Source organism: Aphelocoma coerulescens, chromosome 2 (assembly GCF_041296385.1).
Source record: "Aphelocoma coerulescens isolate FSJ_1873_10779 chromosome 2, UR_Acoe_1.0, whole genome shotgun sequence".
In the NCBI taxonomy this organism is placed as follows: Eukaryota; Metazoa; Chordata; class Aves; order Passeriformes; family Corvidae; genus Aphelocoma; species Aphelocoma coerulescens.
In genome coordinates, this window is record NC_091015.1 from 114,900,687 (window position 1) to 114,918,243 (window position 17,557).

The 17,557-nt window shown below is 39.7% G+C and overlaps 1 protein-coding gene across 3 annotated transcripts in view; it reads right to left on the minus strand.

Annotated features, from left to right (window-relative positions):
* Positions 1-642: 642 nt before the first annotated feature.
* RALBP1 (ralA binding protein 1) overlaps positions 643-17,557 on the minus strand; it is a 33,502-nt gene continuing 16,587 nt past the window's right edge. For 2 of the 3 annotated variants that reach the window (XM_069004440.1, XM_069004441.1), the window contains exons 2-10: positions 16,564-16,857; positions 8,988-9,446; positions 6,894-7,243; positions 5,302-5,463; positions 4,706-4,837; positions 4,098-4,205; positions 3,221-3,342; positions 2,701-2,824; positions 643-2,463 (exon numbers count right to left, since the gene is read on the minus strand). In XM_069004440.1, the coding sequence (XP_068860541.1) occupies positions 2,200-2,463; positions 2,701-2,824; positions 3,221-3,342; positions 4,098-4,205; positions 4,706-4,837; positions 5,302-5,463; positions 6,894-7,243; positions 8,988-9,446; positions 16,564-16,807 (1,965 nt within the window). In that variant the 5' untranslated portion in view covers positions 16,808-16,857 and the 3' untranslated portion in view covers positions 643-2,199. Of the gene's footprint in view, positions 2,464-2,700; positions 2,825-3,220; positions 3,343-4,097; positions 4,206-4,705; positions 4,838-5,301; positions 5,464-6,893; positions 7,244-8,987; positions 9,447-9,709; positions 9,805-16,563; positions 16,858-17,557 lie in introns of those variants that run through there. The other variant, XM_069004443.1, reaches the window with a different exon arrangement.

The following is a 17,557-nucleotide window of genomic DNA, read 5'->3' on the forward strand; positions in this document are numbered from 1 at the left end:
TTGACAGAGATTCTGCTGCTGCACTTTGCACACAGAGGCTCTAAGGTGTTGGGAAGAGGCTTATTTTAAGTAAGCTGAAACAATGCTTTGATTTAGATAACCTGCTCCTTCAGGACAGGTATGTGCTTCATGCAGGTGGCTAGGCTGCTCAGATTGATAAGGCAGTTTATAATGTGATCTGAACAGCACACTCAGATTATTGTGCTGTAATTACTTTCCAATTTATTTGAAATTAGCTTTGGCTTTTTTTGGCTCATGATTCACAACTGCCACATGCAGGCTTTCAAATGGCTGCTGCTCTGTGGCTTTTTCACTGCAGGCGTTGGGGTGAGGAAGCTGCTTCCGTGCTTGGGGCAGTCACACCCCTCTGAGGAAGAAGAGCAGGTGCCCTGCTCCAGCCCCACCTGGCTGGGCAGGGCTGAGGCACAGAACAATTCAAAGAACCATCTCTCAGGTGGTTTGACACCAAGTTTCTGGTTCAGGAGCTGAGCTGCTGCAGGGACAGCAGTTCCACCTCCATTTCAGACCTCAGGGGTGATGCACTTGCAGTAATTTGTCATAGAAACTTCTCAGCTGCAGGCACCACCCCCCCAAGAAGAGTAACCGTGATTTGCATTATGAAATAGATGAAGGAGAAACTACTTTCAAATGGCTGTTGAATTTATTTGCTTGATAAATACAATCCTAACAAAATAAAAGTTAACCAATATTAAGAGATTTGTCTGAAGAACATTAGAAAAATTCATGACAATTCAATAGGAATTAGTGTGAATTAAACAAACAAACAAAAAGTTTAAATATTGCCAGCAAATATAAAATGTATGTAACGAAGGCAAGGGAGAATGCTTTAGTTTACATTTGTAATCTGTCTGATCACATTTTCTGTGTTTATAAACTTTTTTCCAAATTTTAAAAAAATACTATGCTGTTTTTTTCTATAACATATCAAAGCATTATTTGTACAAAAATCAAATCATGGCCAATGATTCACAACAGTGCAATAGATAAAGAATACAACCACATCCAACAGGTGCTGAAAATAAATATCCAGATTAAAAAATAAGATAGCCTATATGCACTCTGTGGAGTTTCTGTCTATATATGGATTGAGGGGTGAGTCTCATGAGTGTATCCGAAACATTAAAGGGCCCTTAAATGCCAGTGTGGCTGGAGGATTTTGAAGGGCAGGAGCATTAAAAACAGCCAACCCCAAACCAAGTCCCAGGCGGTGGTGGTTGGTTTGTTAAATACCAACACAAAAGAGGCTATTGCTGACCCCCTGGTGCCGCCCCTTGGCATCGTTCTTCGGGCTCATTTGGAATCACAAGTGACTGGCATTGGTGCAGGGGGAAATGCTGTATTGCTTGGTGAGGCAGATACATCCTAAGGACATAACCATTCCCATCCCTGCCTACAAGCAGTGGCTTTCTCCAAGAGATGGAAACATTTAAAACGGATGCAGACAAAGCTCTTGGCTACATGGCAGCAGTGTGAACAGGGCCTGTCTCAGACAGGTGTGATGAGGGTGGTTAATGATGAGTCAATGCGTTACCTACACTGCTAAAGGACGTGGACATTTCCATCATATGGGGACATAAATAACATCTCTCAAGTTTTTACACTTAACTCAGTACATCTCAGAACAGAAATGAAGCTTAAGGGCATGTTAGGTAAACACGATACCCCACAGTCTCCCACCATTTCAGCCAACCCAGAATAAATTTAAAGCTCCCTTGTATATAATCTGCATCAGAAAGGTATCAAAGGCACAAGCAAGAAGTGACTAGGTTAATAAGCAGAAATAATGGTGAATGAGGATGAACAGATCCACAAGGCAAATTATTAGTAAGTGTGGGTGGGTTTTGTTTGTTTACTGAAAATGAGATCTTCCAATTCTGCTCCAGTGAATGTAAATAATGATTTTGGTTTGAAATAAAACTGTTACTGAATTACTTTAAATCACCTGAAGGAAACCAGTCTTGAAATAATCTGATACTAACTGGAAAACTCTTCTGGCCTCTCCAAACTCACCTGAGTCGGATGAGTAGAAGCCACAAGTATTAGAGACAAAAGTCTCCAGGGCTTAAAAGAAAAGTTTCTTTACAGAATGTACACAGCCACCACTAATTTGTGCAGTTTGACTCAAATTACAGTAATTTGCACAGTTCAGTTGATTTTATGCATAGCCAAGGAGCCAGATCAAATTGGAGTTTCTTTCCTGTCTTTACTTGGCGATGGCTTGACTTGCTGCTCCTTGCTTGCTTTTGGCTGCTCTTTGGCTGCTTTTGTCTCCAGGACAGTGTCTCTCTGCTGCTGAGAAACGCCCCCGCGCTTTTCCGGCTCCTCTTCCTCCTGCCCCAGCTGCTCGGATTTCGCGCGCTGCAGCAGGCGGAGCTGCACGCGCAGCTCGATGATGGCCTCACGCTCCTCGTGAATCGCTTGGTTCAGGTGATTGTTCTTGATCTTTTAAGGAGGGGAAACAAATGTCAGGGCTCCCTCTGCCACAGCAGTGCTGTAGTTTGGGGGTGCTTAGCACTGCTGGCCCAGACAGCAACAGGGTGATTTAGACAGCAGTGATTTAAAACCAGAGTGTGTGGGGCACAAGCCTGGGCAACACTGATGCACACAACCAGTTTGCACCTGTGCCATCAAGCAGGCACCATGGGAGAGAAGCAGGGAATGCTAAGAACCAAATCTTACCTCCAGTTCCTCATTCTGTCTCTGCAAATCCTCCAGGATGACCTGCAGCTCCTCCTCATCCTCACTCTCACTTTCACTCTCGGAAGAGTATTCCTCGGTTTCACTCCGGCCGTGCTGCTGGCGACTGAAAGACAAGGACAAATTCCTCTTTAAACATTTTGAGTCTGCCAGAACTGTGGTAAGGGAGTTAACTTGCATCCCTGCAATCATCTGCCAATGGTTTAGAAAGCAAAATCAGACCTTCCTTTCAAAGCTTAATTTAATAAAGCAGTGATTTCCTAGGGGGATTTTTCTAGTGCACGGGGTCAGGTTTCCTTTAGATCATAATTCCATTGTTAAAACAACAGAAAATATCCTGAAAGATTCAAATTTGTTGAATAAAAACAAGTGGCTTTCAACTCTGATGTTCACTGGGTGAGCTTTGAAATGTGGTTTAGAGTATTCTTTCAGCAAAGCATATTTATACTTTTAATCCCAGCGTGCTGTCCTGGCAGGGCTGTGCTGTGAGTGTCCCCTTTACCTCTGTATTTCAGCTATTTCTGCTCGGAGCCGATCTATTTCTTCCTTCTCGGAGGCGATCTGTCTCCGCAGAAACTGCTCCATGGCCAGCAGCTCTTCTTGCTCTGTTAAAATCTCATTCTCCTGCAATGATCAGTTAGTTCACTTAAAGCCTTGACTTTATTTCCTACAGGAACATACAGTAAGTATGAGATGCTGCTGTTTTCTGAAATACTTTCAGTGGCAGTGGTTAGCATGTCTGCTTTGAACTCTGATCCATCATGACCTCAAAGCAAATAAAAAGTTCAAACCCAACACTGTCTGTTCTGAATCCTCGAGATAATCGCCATACTGAATAGTTGTGGAGATGACACACCAAATCCTGGCATGTTTGGCTGCATTTCCTTAAATCACAGGGGAAAGCTCCGGCCAACCAGTAAAATAACTAGAAAAACTGAATTATATGGCTTTGAAAATGAATATAAGGAGGAAAATACAGATGGGAGAAGATCAAAGCTACTGGGGGAAGCAAGAGAAGGCAAAAAAGCCAAAATAGTTGCCTTTTTTCCTTTGATCAGCAGGAAAGCAGTTAACAGTACTGAACCTGGCTACATAGGGAAGTGCTGCTTTCTAAGTACGTGAACAACAAAGGCCACTTTTTTCTTTCACAGTGTCTCCTTTCTGCTGTTAACGAGAGTCTCCTCAGCTCTGGGGTCTCTCCTACAGTCAGCATTCCTTCCCTGCTTCATTGTCCATTAAAACAAAGCCTTGTGTTTTAATGGACAGAGACCCCTCTGAGCCTGCAATGTCCCCACTGCATTTGAAGGGACAAAGGAGTGTTCAATAGATCTGAAATATAAAATACCATCAGGCAAAGAAGGTAAGTGCCTGCCAGCTACCTGTGCAAGCAGAATATTTATAACTTCTTCATTCTCGTTCATTTCTTCTTTGGAGACATCCTCCTTTGAAAGGCTAGCAATTTCTTGTGCAATCTTTGTTTCACACTCCTGCCAGAGAAAGAAAACAACATTTAAAAGGACAACTTCCCTGGTCACTGTATTTACTCTAAAAAAGATTTTTTTGAATGTATTATTTTCCAAATTTAGAACCACCATCACAGCTGTCTTCCAAATTTTGAGCATGGTCTGTCCCATCTGTGGGACATAAAAGTAGTTTTAAAAACACTTCTCAAGTTTGTTAACCTCGAGTCTTCCAGTAATTCCTCTTGGTAGTCCAGGACTCAGTGTTTTAAGCGAGCACATGCCCTGGCAAACACTAAGTTTTTCATCACACACACTTTTTTTTGTGAACAGCTGTGAAGATCTCCCTGTCCCTAGGGAAAGCCAGCTAAGCAGAAAACACAATTGCTCATCAGGCATGTACAGTTGAGAAAATCTGCAGGAAAGAAGATTGAAAGGTGGTTTGATCTAACTGGGTGCCTCTGCACTGTTATGAATTAGGGATCCATGATTTAGATGCCTGGCCAATAAACAGAAAAGTTACCCACCTGTCTCTTAGCTTCTCTTAGTTTCCTCTTAAGAGCTGTTAAGATTCTTTGCACCTCCCAGAGTCTCTCTTCTTTGGACAAGTCTTTTATCCCTGCCTGCAAGTCTCTGTGTAAACAGTTCAGAAGGAACTCCTAAAAAGATTGCCAAAGAAATTGTCTTTATTATATTGTACCAGGGCAGATTGAAAAGAAGATCTTTTCAGCTTTGTAGCAACAGGCTGGGAGTTCTGGTTTTCAAACCTTGACATGTCCATGAACAAGTGTTAACACACACCCAGCACGGATCCAGAGCCAGCTAAAGAGCAGCACTGAAGAAACCACCCTCCCTAATGTGCTCTCCTGACCTTCCTCCCACTACAAAAGTACTAACCTACATAGCAAAGCACTACATGGATGACACAGCTATGAGCAGCACAAGGACCGTAACAACGTTCCACACATGAAAAAGGAAATCATCAAGCTCTTCCTAGTGGTCTCCACTGACAGGATAATTGCAATGGAATTAAAGAGTATGTTACAAATTTAGGAGAATTTACTACTGAATGTATAAAAGCCAGGGCAAAGATAAACAGAAAAACACTCCAGTAATTGCTAACCTGTCGCCTGATTTCTTCTTTGATGCTCTCTTGAGTTTCTGGAAGTGCTGGCATTGTTGCCATATTTGACCAGCGAAGGGGTTTTGTCACCTGCTTGAGGGTCACATTCCCAAAGAACTCTTGAACATGTGTAAAAAACACATACAGGACACGGTTGCTGATCTGCAAAGGACGGAGAGACAGAATATTGGTTAAGATGATTTATTCACATCATCTTTATCTGTAAAGGACAGTGTTCTTCTCCAGAAACAGCAGCCTTTAGTACACCTTTCTGAGAGCCACAGTCATGCCAGTTTGTCTTTAGAGATTAAAATCTGGATTAAAAATTGTCTTTACTTTGAACAATGCAGTACTGGCCTCAAGGAATCACTTCACTCTCTCTCTTACCTGTGCATCTGAGGCATTTTCATACTAAACTCAGCATCTTCACATCTCTTAACCTACCAGAATTACTTCCATCACTGGTAGATGCAGAAATGCATTAAATCTCTTTGTACTCAGGTAGAAGTAGTTAATAAGAGGGAACACCAACCCTACTGTGTTATGCCTGGTGGATGGCTATACTTTCTCTCTCCCCTCCTCCAACCTCTAAGTACGCTCTACAGCTTCCCTCTCAGATAACATAGTAGAAAAAAGTAGTATGAAAGCATCTTTCACTATATTCCTTGTTTGAAACAGAGACAGAAGCAAGTATACTTATTTTGATACTCTATCTTCCATTAAAGTTTTAAAAATTATCCTGAAACAAATATTAGAGTTCTGTCACTACCTGCACTTCAATTGCTAACATCTAGTTACCAACAAAACATGATTGGGCCTGCACTGTTTTACCCTAATTGTTACTTCTTTTCCTAGCTTGAGAGGTGTCTGGCACAGCAAAAGAGCCATGAATAACACCCGGCCCTTTTGCTACTGGGCCTCCACCTGGACTCTTAATTATAAATTCAGGCTCCTCTAACTTGTGGGGTTTGCTCTAGAAGACCCACACACAGTAATTGCCATGTTTTCATCATGCACAGGACTAATTCTGAGCTGTATTTAATTAAATATTTCCAAGATGTCTATTAAGGATTCAAGCAATCCAGAAACCACAAAATCTTACTGGAAAACCAAGTCAGTTGTTATTCTCCAGCCATTTGGCTGCAGACACCAAAGCTATTTTACCTAAGTCACTACAGCACCAGGAAGATGTATGTGCAGGACAGGGTTCATTAGCTTGATATTAAAATTAAGCAACAGTATCTTCACTAAATTATCACTGAATCAAAAGAGCACAAAAACTGTATATCTTCATGAATTATTGAACAAATTCAACATTAAATTACTTCTGTTCATGATAGAATTGAAAGGCAGCAGTCTTTATAACACTCTGATAATAACCCAAATATCAGACCCACAGTATGCAAGCCCACATGCAGAAAGCCTTTTGTTCCCCTTTCCCAGCATTTCGGGTTCCTGAGGCATAAAGAGGAGCTGTAATTTAGCTAAACTGTATCAGACAATACCCAATTCCCACCTGCAAAAGGATTCCTACAAAGAAGTCTTTCTTGGGCTGCAGTTCTGCTCTAAGCCTTGCTGCATGGTGCACATACCTGGACAGTAGGGCTGAGCACTATAGAAATATTCTGGATGTTCATTTTTGTTTCCAGTTCCTTTGCAATAACATGGTCCATATGCACAATCAGCCAAGAAATCAGGAGATGGTTACACTCTGGCAGCTCTTTCAGCAGCCTCTGGCACTCCTGAACTTTCTCAGCTTCTGTGCTCTTTCCACAAGCGTCTTCAAAGCGGGGCATGAGCTCTTTGGTAAGCAGATTTTCAGGCAGTTCCCGTAGGTACTGTTTGAGCAAGCTGGCCACTGTATTGGGCTCATATTCTTCCAGGTTTGGAGATTCTTCGCGATCATAGGCTGCCTTCAGCTCGTCAACTTTTGATTTTATTCCTTAAAATAGTTAGACCAAGAATTAAGAGAAATTTTGACTGTAAATGTCTACATTTAAACTTCTTTTTTTTTTTTTGAGATGCATTTATTTCATTTCTCCTTACAATTTAAGCTAACTGAGAAACACCTTTTAAAAGTTTTCCACATGTAACAAAGTGAAAATCATGACTCAAAATTACATGATCACTGGTTCTAAAAGCACTGATTACTCCTATGAAGCAAAACCACAGCACTGACAGAGCTCTGAATCAGAACTGGTGCCAGCATTCCCTTTCATCAAGGAACATAAAACAGTGTGAGGAAAGGTTGGGGAACTTAACATCAACTGGCTATTTGCATTAAGCTTCTTTCTGGCTGTTCAATTATCCATCCCTAAGCCAAGCAGCAAATATGTTATTAGTTCAGATACTGTGCAACAAGCTCTACCTATAGCAGCTTTCCTTTGTCAAAACAAACCCCACACTCAGCAGAGGAATCTCACACAGGATTGTCAGTTTGAGGCATGAATAAAAGTGTGTTCACGTAATTATTCAAGCCAGCCAAGATTTTCTGCAAGGTGTTAGTATAACTCAGTGACATTCCAATCTTCCTAAACTTGGGGAAATTTCATTCTTGCAGCTCAAACACCCACTTGGGTTACACCAACTTGGTGCACAGCCCCAGCTTGGCTCATACTCAATAAGCACAACTGGGCACACTCAGGCCCTGGAAAATGCCAGGAAAACATGCTCAGTTTCATGCTGCAGGCTGCTGAGCCATGGCAATGCTCTCTCTGAAGCTCTCAATTTAAACAATCCTACACGCACAAGAGGGAGCTGTTGCACTGGAGAACACCTACAAAGGCCACAGCAGAAGTTATTTAAGGAAAACACACCTGTGAAAATTCCCAACACATCGTGTCTGAAAAAACAAGCAATCAAAATGTTTCACTAGGCAGGATGAGGCAACTGCTTAAGGTACTGCGGTATTTCTACACGCCTACCAAACACCATGCAGATGGACAGCATGAAGACAGCTAATGAAGCCTTTAGAATCATTTCATCACTGGTTTACAGTGCTGGGTAACTTGATTCAAAATGCTTTTCCTGAAATTCCTTTCCTCACTTGTTCTTGTCCCCTCCAACATACCCACAGAAGTACTTACACGAGCTCCATTTCTGGTGCAGCTCACAAATAAAGGGACTGTTTTGTCTAACATGACTAAAACTGAGGTTTCACTTATGTAAGCTGGTGTTACACAACTACCACAGTTAATTAGCTGCTATTGCTAAGCTTAAACAGTGAAACTTGCATTTTCTGCTTATTAGCAAATTTGCTGAAAGAAAAGCTTTCAAGAAAAAAAATATACAATGGGAGTAACTGGAAAAAGCAACTTAGTTGGAAACATGAGCAATAAAATGGTTATAGCTCATCTTTGCTTTTGAAATCAGCTACCACTGTATTTCTAAAGCAGAAGAAAAAGAAGTCAAGTTGGCCATACTAACATGTTTTATTCATTGCTACCATCTCATGACAAAAGGCCTAAACAGGTGTGTTTTTACTGCCATTAAGCAGTACCATCACATTACCAATTTTTCTGGTACTTCAGACCTACAAGTTTGCTTAAGTTTGGCTATCTGATTACCTTTTGGATAATTAATGGAGCTATAAACAGACTATCTAGATGTTGGAAGTGATAAAATAATAAGAAAATTGCAAGTAAAGACCTTAGGAACCTGTGTGCATGTCAGTGTGCCCAGAGTACCTGAAACTCTGTAGATGCCTTCACATTTCATGCCATACTTCTCTACGTAATCTATACATTCACGGAAAACTGCTGGCAGGCGGATGCCATCATACATCATGGTCCTTTCTACTGCATCAGACAAAGGAATGCCAAACACGGGTCTGTGACTTGGAACATCCACTTGAGGTATCTCTGTCTCTTGAATTGGCTTCTTCTTTTTCTTCTTCTCTTTCCACTGTTTTACAACATCTGCTGCAGTTAAGTCTTTTGACTTTTTCTCTTTGTGTTTGTCTTCCTTATGTTTTTCTTCCTTGTGTTTTTCATCTTTGGGCTTCTCTTTTATTTTAAAATCCTTTTCCTTCTTTTTGGAAAAGCTGGGTTTCTTGAAGACATGTATTCCCTTGGACCGCTTCAACTTGGAAGGACTTTCAGCTTCATCACCGGAACTGTCCTCTTGAAACGCAGCATAACCTTCCGCTGTTGGGCAAAGCAGGAGAAGGGAAGGGGACAGCTGTAAGTCTGTTTACTTTCCAGACAGCAACAACAAGAAGTTGCACGTAAGGAAGAGAGAGAAGCAGCAACATGAATTAAAAAATAGTGCCTGTCTGGCTCCTCAGAAGGTTTTTTTTAAGTTGTTATACACTCAAGTGGACAAGGATTAAATCAAGTTGCATAATTACATCAAAGATAAGCCACAGATCTCCTGAACCATCTAAACAATGAATAGTTTATATACTTACTCATAATGGCAATGTCCATCTTATGGGCTAGATTCCCATCTAATAGTCAAGGAAATGCAAAATAAAAACAACTGTCTGGCAACTTCTCTATTTTCCTGTAATCAACAGTATAAGAGTTACTGTTAAGGATCATCTACTGCATACACAGAAGTCTAGCAAAGTTCAATTAACAACAAACTAAACTCCAGCCACTTAAAGCCCCAATCCTTTTCCAGAATACTATGAGTTTAAAGACAAGTATGAAGTTAGTAAAGTTTCAGCCTCAAATAAAATACAAAAAAATCCACCCCAAACCAAAACCAAAAAAGCACTAGCACACTTACTTTTCACTTGATGAATAACACAATTCCAGTAACACTAGCACAATACCTGCCCATGAAGGTGCAGATTTGCCTTAAAAAGCACATGGGAAAGATTCAAACAAGTTCCTGGGCTGAGCACACTGTTCCAGCAGCAAAAGTCCAAGTGCCGTCTAAAACATGCACCGGGTGCTTTTAAGTCACTACGCCTCTGCAGCCAGCCCTGCCTCACCTTCAGGCAAGAACGCAAAAGTCTTTAAAGGTGGATTACAAAAAAACCCCAACCAACACACCAACAAAAAAACAACCCACAAACAAACCCAGCAACATGCAATCCAACACAACTTCCAAGTCCACTAATTCTAATTTTACATAGACAGTACCCCATATAAGAACGGTAAGCCTGAAACCTGGTCAACAAAGGTGACATTTGACATGCCACCTGCACCAGCCAGGTCCCCCAAGGCAGTGGGCAGTAAGCCCCTCTTGTAACAGACCCTTTGAGGCTCTTTCACTACCTACAGGCAGAGCCTCTGCTTGTGTGAGGCAGCACTGACAGTCGAGTGCTCTTGCTGCCTGAATAGTTTTGGGTAAATGAAAATTACCCCCTTAGATAATATGAGAGCACATCATGCACGAGACTATGGGCTATAATTTTTTCCAAATGAAAAATCTGCAGAAGAATCAGGGAACATTCAGTCTTTTATCCTTCCAATTCTGAACTATACCAGACTGCAGAGTTTCTCAGCATTATTTCAGCACATACAAGAACTGTCTCTATTTTGAAGCCTTGACTGCTCTGTAGAAGATAGCTTTTAACAGTCAAACAAATACAAGAAATGTATTAAAGCATGGAACGATCATAAAATAACTACAGTTGTTTGATCAGCTCAGCCTTTGCAGCTGGGACTCTTCCCTAGGACTGCCAGACACATACTTTCATAGAAGACTGGAAAAGACTGTGTAGCTGTTCCCGTCCTAGTGGATTTTAATATAAAAATGCAAACATCAACTAGAGGACAACCAGCAGCCAGGTCTCCTCCTCCCTGCTTACTGGCTATGTCATTTACTGGTTTTTGTAAACTAAACCCAGAAATGGGTAAGGAAACCTGCAGTGCATACACCAAGGATTCAAATCTCACTCTGGAACAGAAGGAACTGCAGATGCACCAGCTACAGGACAAAGGAGGAGCACACATCTCCACTGTGTTTTATGAGAAAGAGGGCCAGCACCAAGGTTCAAGACAGAATTCAGAGATGTAATTTCCAAAGAGAAAGCCAGATCTTTCCCAGACAGAGCTCAGAACAATCTGCCCTCAGTCTTTCCTGCTGGGTAGCTGTGACAACTCCCCGTCACACAGCACGGGGTTCCCACAGGCACACCAGGAAGTGTCAGCACTGGGACCCAAGCTGGAAGGTCGGTGCCACCAACAGAGCCCTGCTCACATGTCCCAACACTCCACACTGCAACACAAGCCCCAGTGCTTTCCTACATCTGTGGCAGTGTAACACCAGCAAGAGAACATTACTGAAACTGGTATTTCTTGAATTCACGAGAAGACATGAAGGAGCAAGTTTAATACAAACCCAGCCTTTTAAAATTTGTCTCAGTAACATAAGTCAACAAAGTTTAGAAATATATACTAATACAGATTCACACAGAGAGGGTTCATACCAAGAGAGGGTTTGCATGTCTCTCAAGTATAGCCTGATTTTCTTTACTATATTTTTGGTTATAAAATTGCTGTATCCCTTTCACCAGTGATACAATATATTGAAATAGAAACAACTTAAATTTACACAGAAGAAAAATTTCCAAAAGTGCTTGACAAATCAGGTAATTTTCAATATGGAAAGAGTATTACCGAGGGTTTAGTAAACTGGTATTTCTGTTCACTGTTTCCTCAAGACTTCCAGTACTAATAGTCCCCATTTTCCCATCACTCTATGTCAGTGACATTTTCCTCCATCTATATGAGAACAGTACTACCGTAATAAATACTCCAATTTCACCAGCATAATGACACAGTATAATCTACCAGTTCCTTTTGTTAGACCTTCCTTCCATAAGCATGCCTTTATTGCAGTTACTCTAAATGTAATGCTTCAAGTATAGCCCTTATCTTACTGAGAATTATGAAAAACCCTTATAACAATAATAATAATAGAAGAATTTTCCTGTGTTACTCTGGAAAAATCTAGTTTACAGACTTATAATCTTTGTCATGCAGCGAGACCACTGCTTCTATCAGTCTGCATACTTGGGAATACTTCTCCTGCATTCTCACAACAAAGCCATGAAGTCATGCCATAGTATTTATTGTTAACTCCAAGGGTGGCATTATGCAGAACTGCCACTTATCAAACCTACTGCAAGAGACATTTTGTCCATCAGATCTCTGATGGGTTTTTAAGTAATTTATAACTCTACAGATGATTTCCCAAGGGAAATCTGCAGCATCTGTAATTAATTCACTGAAAGAAAACATGGATGGCTTTTACATATGAAAGAATTAGTAGGTCAAATATGACTGAAGTGCAATGCAAGCATTAGTTACCTAATGCCAATCTGTCAGAGGGATTGCCATCAGATTGTACAGCATTTCTAAATAAAACTAAGACACATGAATGCACAATGAACTAGGGTAAATGGCTTCTACTTCCTCTCCTTGCCCACAAGATGCATTTTTATTATCAACAGAAACTTCTACCTTACAGACATTACCAACACTCACTGTCCAACTTTCAATTAGATCAGTTTGTCTTCAGTATTCATTTGACTCACTGATGTGAGCACAGCACTCCCAAACAAATTCTCTGTAGCACTGTGCCAGCAGAGCAAATGAAGCTGAAATCAGAAATTTGTCTTACTTTATTCTGATTTAAAATAATCACTGGCATTGAAAGGCAGACTTTAAAACTATCTGCAAATGGTGCTTTGCTAGATAAATACACAGTGGTATATAGAGATACACAGTGATTTGTCAGCAGAACAGGATGTAGCAACACATCCTATTTATCCCAAAGATAAACCCTGATATGAAGAGCCTCTGATCTTTATCAGCATAGAAAATTCTAATAACTTCTTAGTCTGTAGATCTGAAAACTGTATTCAGAGCTTCTCCACACATCAGATCAGTAAAAATAATGTTTTGTTTAGTATCAGCCCTCATCTACATTCCAAAAGAACATATAGGACCCCCTGCCCAACACATTAAGGCTCTGGTCTTCAAAAATATTTCCTGAAATTTTCAGAAGAGTTCATACCAATGATACTACTATCTTTTCATGTGATAGTTTAGTACAATTCAAACAACTCTCCATTTTCCCAAGAATTATATAAAGAAAATCAAGAGTATTCTAAACAAAAAAAATCCTAGATGCATATGGAACCCAACCTGTCCAACAGCATCAATCTCAGTAGTAAAATGACTAAGCAGAGTAAGATCTACTACATACAGACTCTATCTACAGAAATTCTAATGGGTAGAAGAGCTTCTTCAGAAGTATTTCCTTGTAACGTTTTTCTTCTGCAAGGAACTACATCTTTTATGGCTTTATCAACACGTGATTAGTGACAGGTGGTTAAACATTTTCAAAAATCAATTACAGTGGTTGCTGTCTCAGATAATCCATTACTGCTTAACACAGATCCATCTTTGCTCTCCTGCTATCACAGGACAAGTTCTGTTTGAGTCAGGGAACAGATCTGGTTTAAAACTATGCCAGTAAAAAGAAAATTCATTTTAATCCCTAGTAAATCCCCTAATCTAACTCACTCTACAGCCAACCAACACCCAGTCTACCACAGAATAGTGGATAATAAAAATTAGTGGCTGAAACATTTTTCCAGGAGCTGAATTCCACATAAAAAACAATATTCCACTGAATTTTCCATTAACTCAAAACATTTTTAGCACTTTTCCCCAGAATAATTGCTGTGTATTATTAGGTTACTGCCACTAACATGAAAAAAAGCAAATCATTAAATAACTGTATCTATATAAAGAATACAGGAAAAGATATTTTGCTAGCATACAAAAATGTTTTTTTGATATAGGTAATAATAATGAAGCTAAGAGTGCATTACTCTTGCAGAAATTATTTACCTGAAAAACAAAACTGAGTAACTTTGGGATATTTATCCTTCCCTTCCCTGCTGCTCTTCAAGCATTTCTGAAGTTTACATTTAGAGTATTACCAAAATAGCTCAAGATTTTTGTGGGATTAAACTTGGATACAGTTTCAGGTGTTAGGATGACCATGTCATTAATTCACTAATATTGCAAGTTCAACAAACACTCACTCTGTCATAATGTAATGTTAACTTGTCTTTTTTTTCACTGATGTGTTCAGTTATATTTGTTTATACCCCAAACTGCATGATCATGGCAGGTTGTGCACTGCTCAAAACCAAAGCAGGTAGCCTGAAAAAATGAAACGATCTGAAGACATACAACAGAATTTAAAAGGTGAAATAAAATGAAGAATCAAAAGTATAGGAGGAATAAAAAAGGCCAGATCTGGAAGGAAAACTCTTAAAAGCAACCATGATAAGCGACAGTACAGAACACTTGTAATTTAGACAGGTAAAATGTCTGTTGAGGGCATATTTATAATATTGATTATTTTTGGACTATATGAGATATACTGAAAGCTTGGTATGTAACTTACTCTTCTATTTGACTGGCAATTATATGACAGACATGTATTAGGGCCAAGAAATGCTGAATGCCTTTTACATTAGCACTGCAAGAGATTATTTGGTTCTTCCCATGTTTTGCATTTTTGTGTTCTTTGAGGATTTTTTCATACCTTTAAAGTTTCTTTTAAGTAACAAAAATTGCTTTACATCAGCTATAAAATGTGTTGCAATTCTTGTGGAAGAAAACATCTCAGTGCTGATATGCACAGACCTGTGTGGATTTGCTGAAGTAGCATTTTTCCTCCTAAACAACAGCCTTCAGCTACACTATCACCATGAGACATCCTGAATTCCATACAAAGAAACCCACACAATGCATAATGTTGGCCTCTACCAGTTCCAGATTTAGAGGTGTGCAATGCAGAGCTCTAACAGAAAGCTGGACAGTAAAAAAGCAACTACTGATAGCCTGAATTTAGACCTATCCAGTCAATACCAAGTTTTCATTGCCAATCCAGTAATCTGTATTAGGTCAATAATGTTTACATTACAGAAAATCACTAAGGAATCCCTTTTCTTAAGACCTGTAGGAATTTCAGCTGCTGGTTTTAATTTGAGTATGTGTTTTTGAGTTACATTATTCTTTAGGCACACGGTTTTTAGTTAAAATAGCAACAGTCATTCTAAACTGTGGTAGAAACAATTCCTGCATTCCAGGAAACTGGTTTGATTAAAAGCAGTGCAGTGACAGCAGATTCTTAAGGACTGATTATTTAAATATGTGCATGCATATCACAAATCGTCACCATATTAATTCTAACAGTGTGCTGTCTCACTGTTTCTGATCTTCCAAATTCCACATGTAAGAAGTAGCAGGATACACTGGCACCAGAGATACAGACATTTTGAAATTTTGCTAAAACAAATGTCACTTAAAATGTCCTAGCACTTGGGCTGTGGTATTTAGGTTTCAGAGACTTGGACAGGAAGGGTCTTTCTGGTAGTGAGAGTGCTCAGTATCAGTTTAGTATTTCCAAGTGCTTTGTTCTTTCAGAATACGTAGAAAAATTTTCTTGAATAAAAACTATTTCATTTCCAAAATTTTCTGCACAAATCTAAAAGTGGAAAGTAATAGTTCTGTTGTTTTGGAGGAGGGGTAAGCTTTTTAAATGAAATTTCCACTCCAGACACTGATATACTGACAATGGATTCTATAGTCAAAGCTTTACTTTCTTCTAACCTTTGCCCTGTCAGTTCTGGAAAATTCAGATCTCAGTGTTGGTTTGCACATTTTTGACCTCTGCAATAATACTTTGGCACTGCTGGAGGAAACTGCATGATCAGACTAAACTGAGAAGCGAGAGAAAAAAAAGGACAGAGATTTTATTACTGCTCGAATAATGGTGCAGTGTGCACATGAAAACTTGGGATAGTACAAAAGCAAAGAGTGAATAAGGGAGACACACGGGAAAAGGGCTACAGTTGTTGAAACTGACTCTTCCAAATGCACAAGTGTACAATTCAGACCAAAACCAGTTTTATTCTAGCTAGCACCTCAGCTATGATTAAAAATGGATGTATTTGGAAATATACTTGAAAACCTCCACTTAGATGTGAAAAAGAACCCCATGCCAGGATTTACCAATGCATCATGAAAGGTTTTGGATAAATGGGTTTATTAGTAATTCTGGGCACATGTTTGGCACCTGTATCTGTGCAACAAAAAAAGTTAAGGTGTGGAGTTTTTTGCAAGAGAAACAGGTGCTGCACAAAGTCTGTTTGTAGCAAGTTAACTTCCTCCACATTGAAACAAATTTAAAAGAACCCACTGGGAATACCAAGCAATTTTGAGAGAGAAAAAACGAGAGAACTTGAAAGCATTGAATTAAAAAGAGAAGTTGTCTACTCACTTCTTTTTTCTTTTTTCTTAAATTTTCCTTTCTTCTTCCCATGCTCCTTTTCATCATCAGATACTATATCTGGAGGCTCATGTAAGCTGTCGTGAGGTGGTGAAGGCTCACCGGTGCGGTACAATCCAGGGAATTTTGTAGGACTGATTTCTTCAGAGCTGGGAGTACGAGCAAGTCCCCCACTGTGTTCTACCCGACGGTGTTCACTGGGGCTGCTCGTGGGAGGCAGGAAGCACTCGGTCATTCTGATACGCGGATATCAAAGTGAAATCTTCTGCTACCTGTCCATCACACCTGCATAAGAGGAAAATAAAAAGAAAACCCACGCAATTTTAAGCAATGGGTTTCAGAACACCTTGTTTAGAGCACTACCCTGAAACCATGAACAGCAATACCTTCTACAATGAGAGTTCCAACTTCTGTCAAGACACAGTAAAATAAATCAGGTCGGAAGCTCAGTGTTTGCAAAATTTGTTCGTTAACTCCTGAGCCATATTAGCATGCGAGCTGCCATTTTAGCCATTTCTTCTTTATAACATACAAAACATATATTAAGTATCTGAATACTTTAACAGTTGAAATAATTCTTACAAAATTCATAGGCAGGTTGCATACTGATTGGTAGTATTTACTACAAATTAGTTTGCTGACTTTCAAAATTTTTTTGACATCAAATAGATTTGCCTGGAAGCTCAGAGTGTTTGTGAGCACTGCCCTTAAGGCAAAGATCATTTTCTTCTTTCCCAAGCATATTTTATAGATGCAAATAAGAACTTGCCTAGCCTGTTGCAATAAGGGGGGGAAAAAAAAATAAATAGAGCTAAAGCAAATCCATCTTTTAATTATGCTACTGCAAATTAAAGAAGGTAAAAAAATAATGATTATGCTTTTCTGGTATACAATAACTTCACCTTTGAAGAGACTGTATCAGGTCATCTGCACCCAGATGCTGGTACATTGTTTGCTTGAGAGTTATGGCCAAATAAAAGCTTAT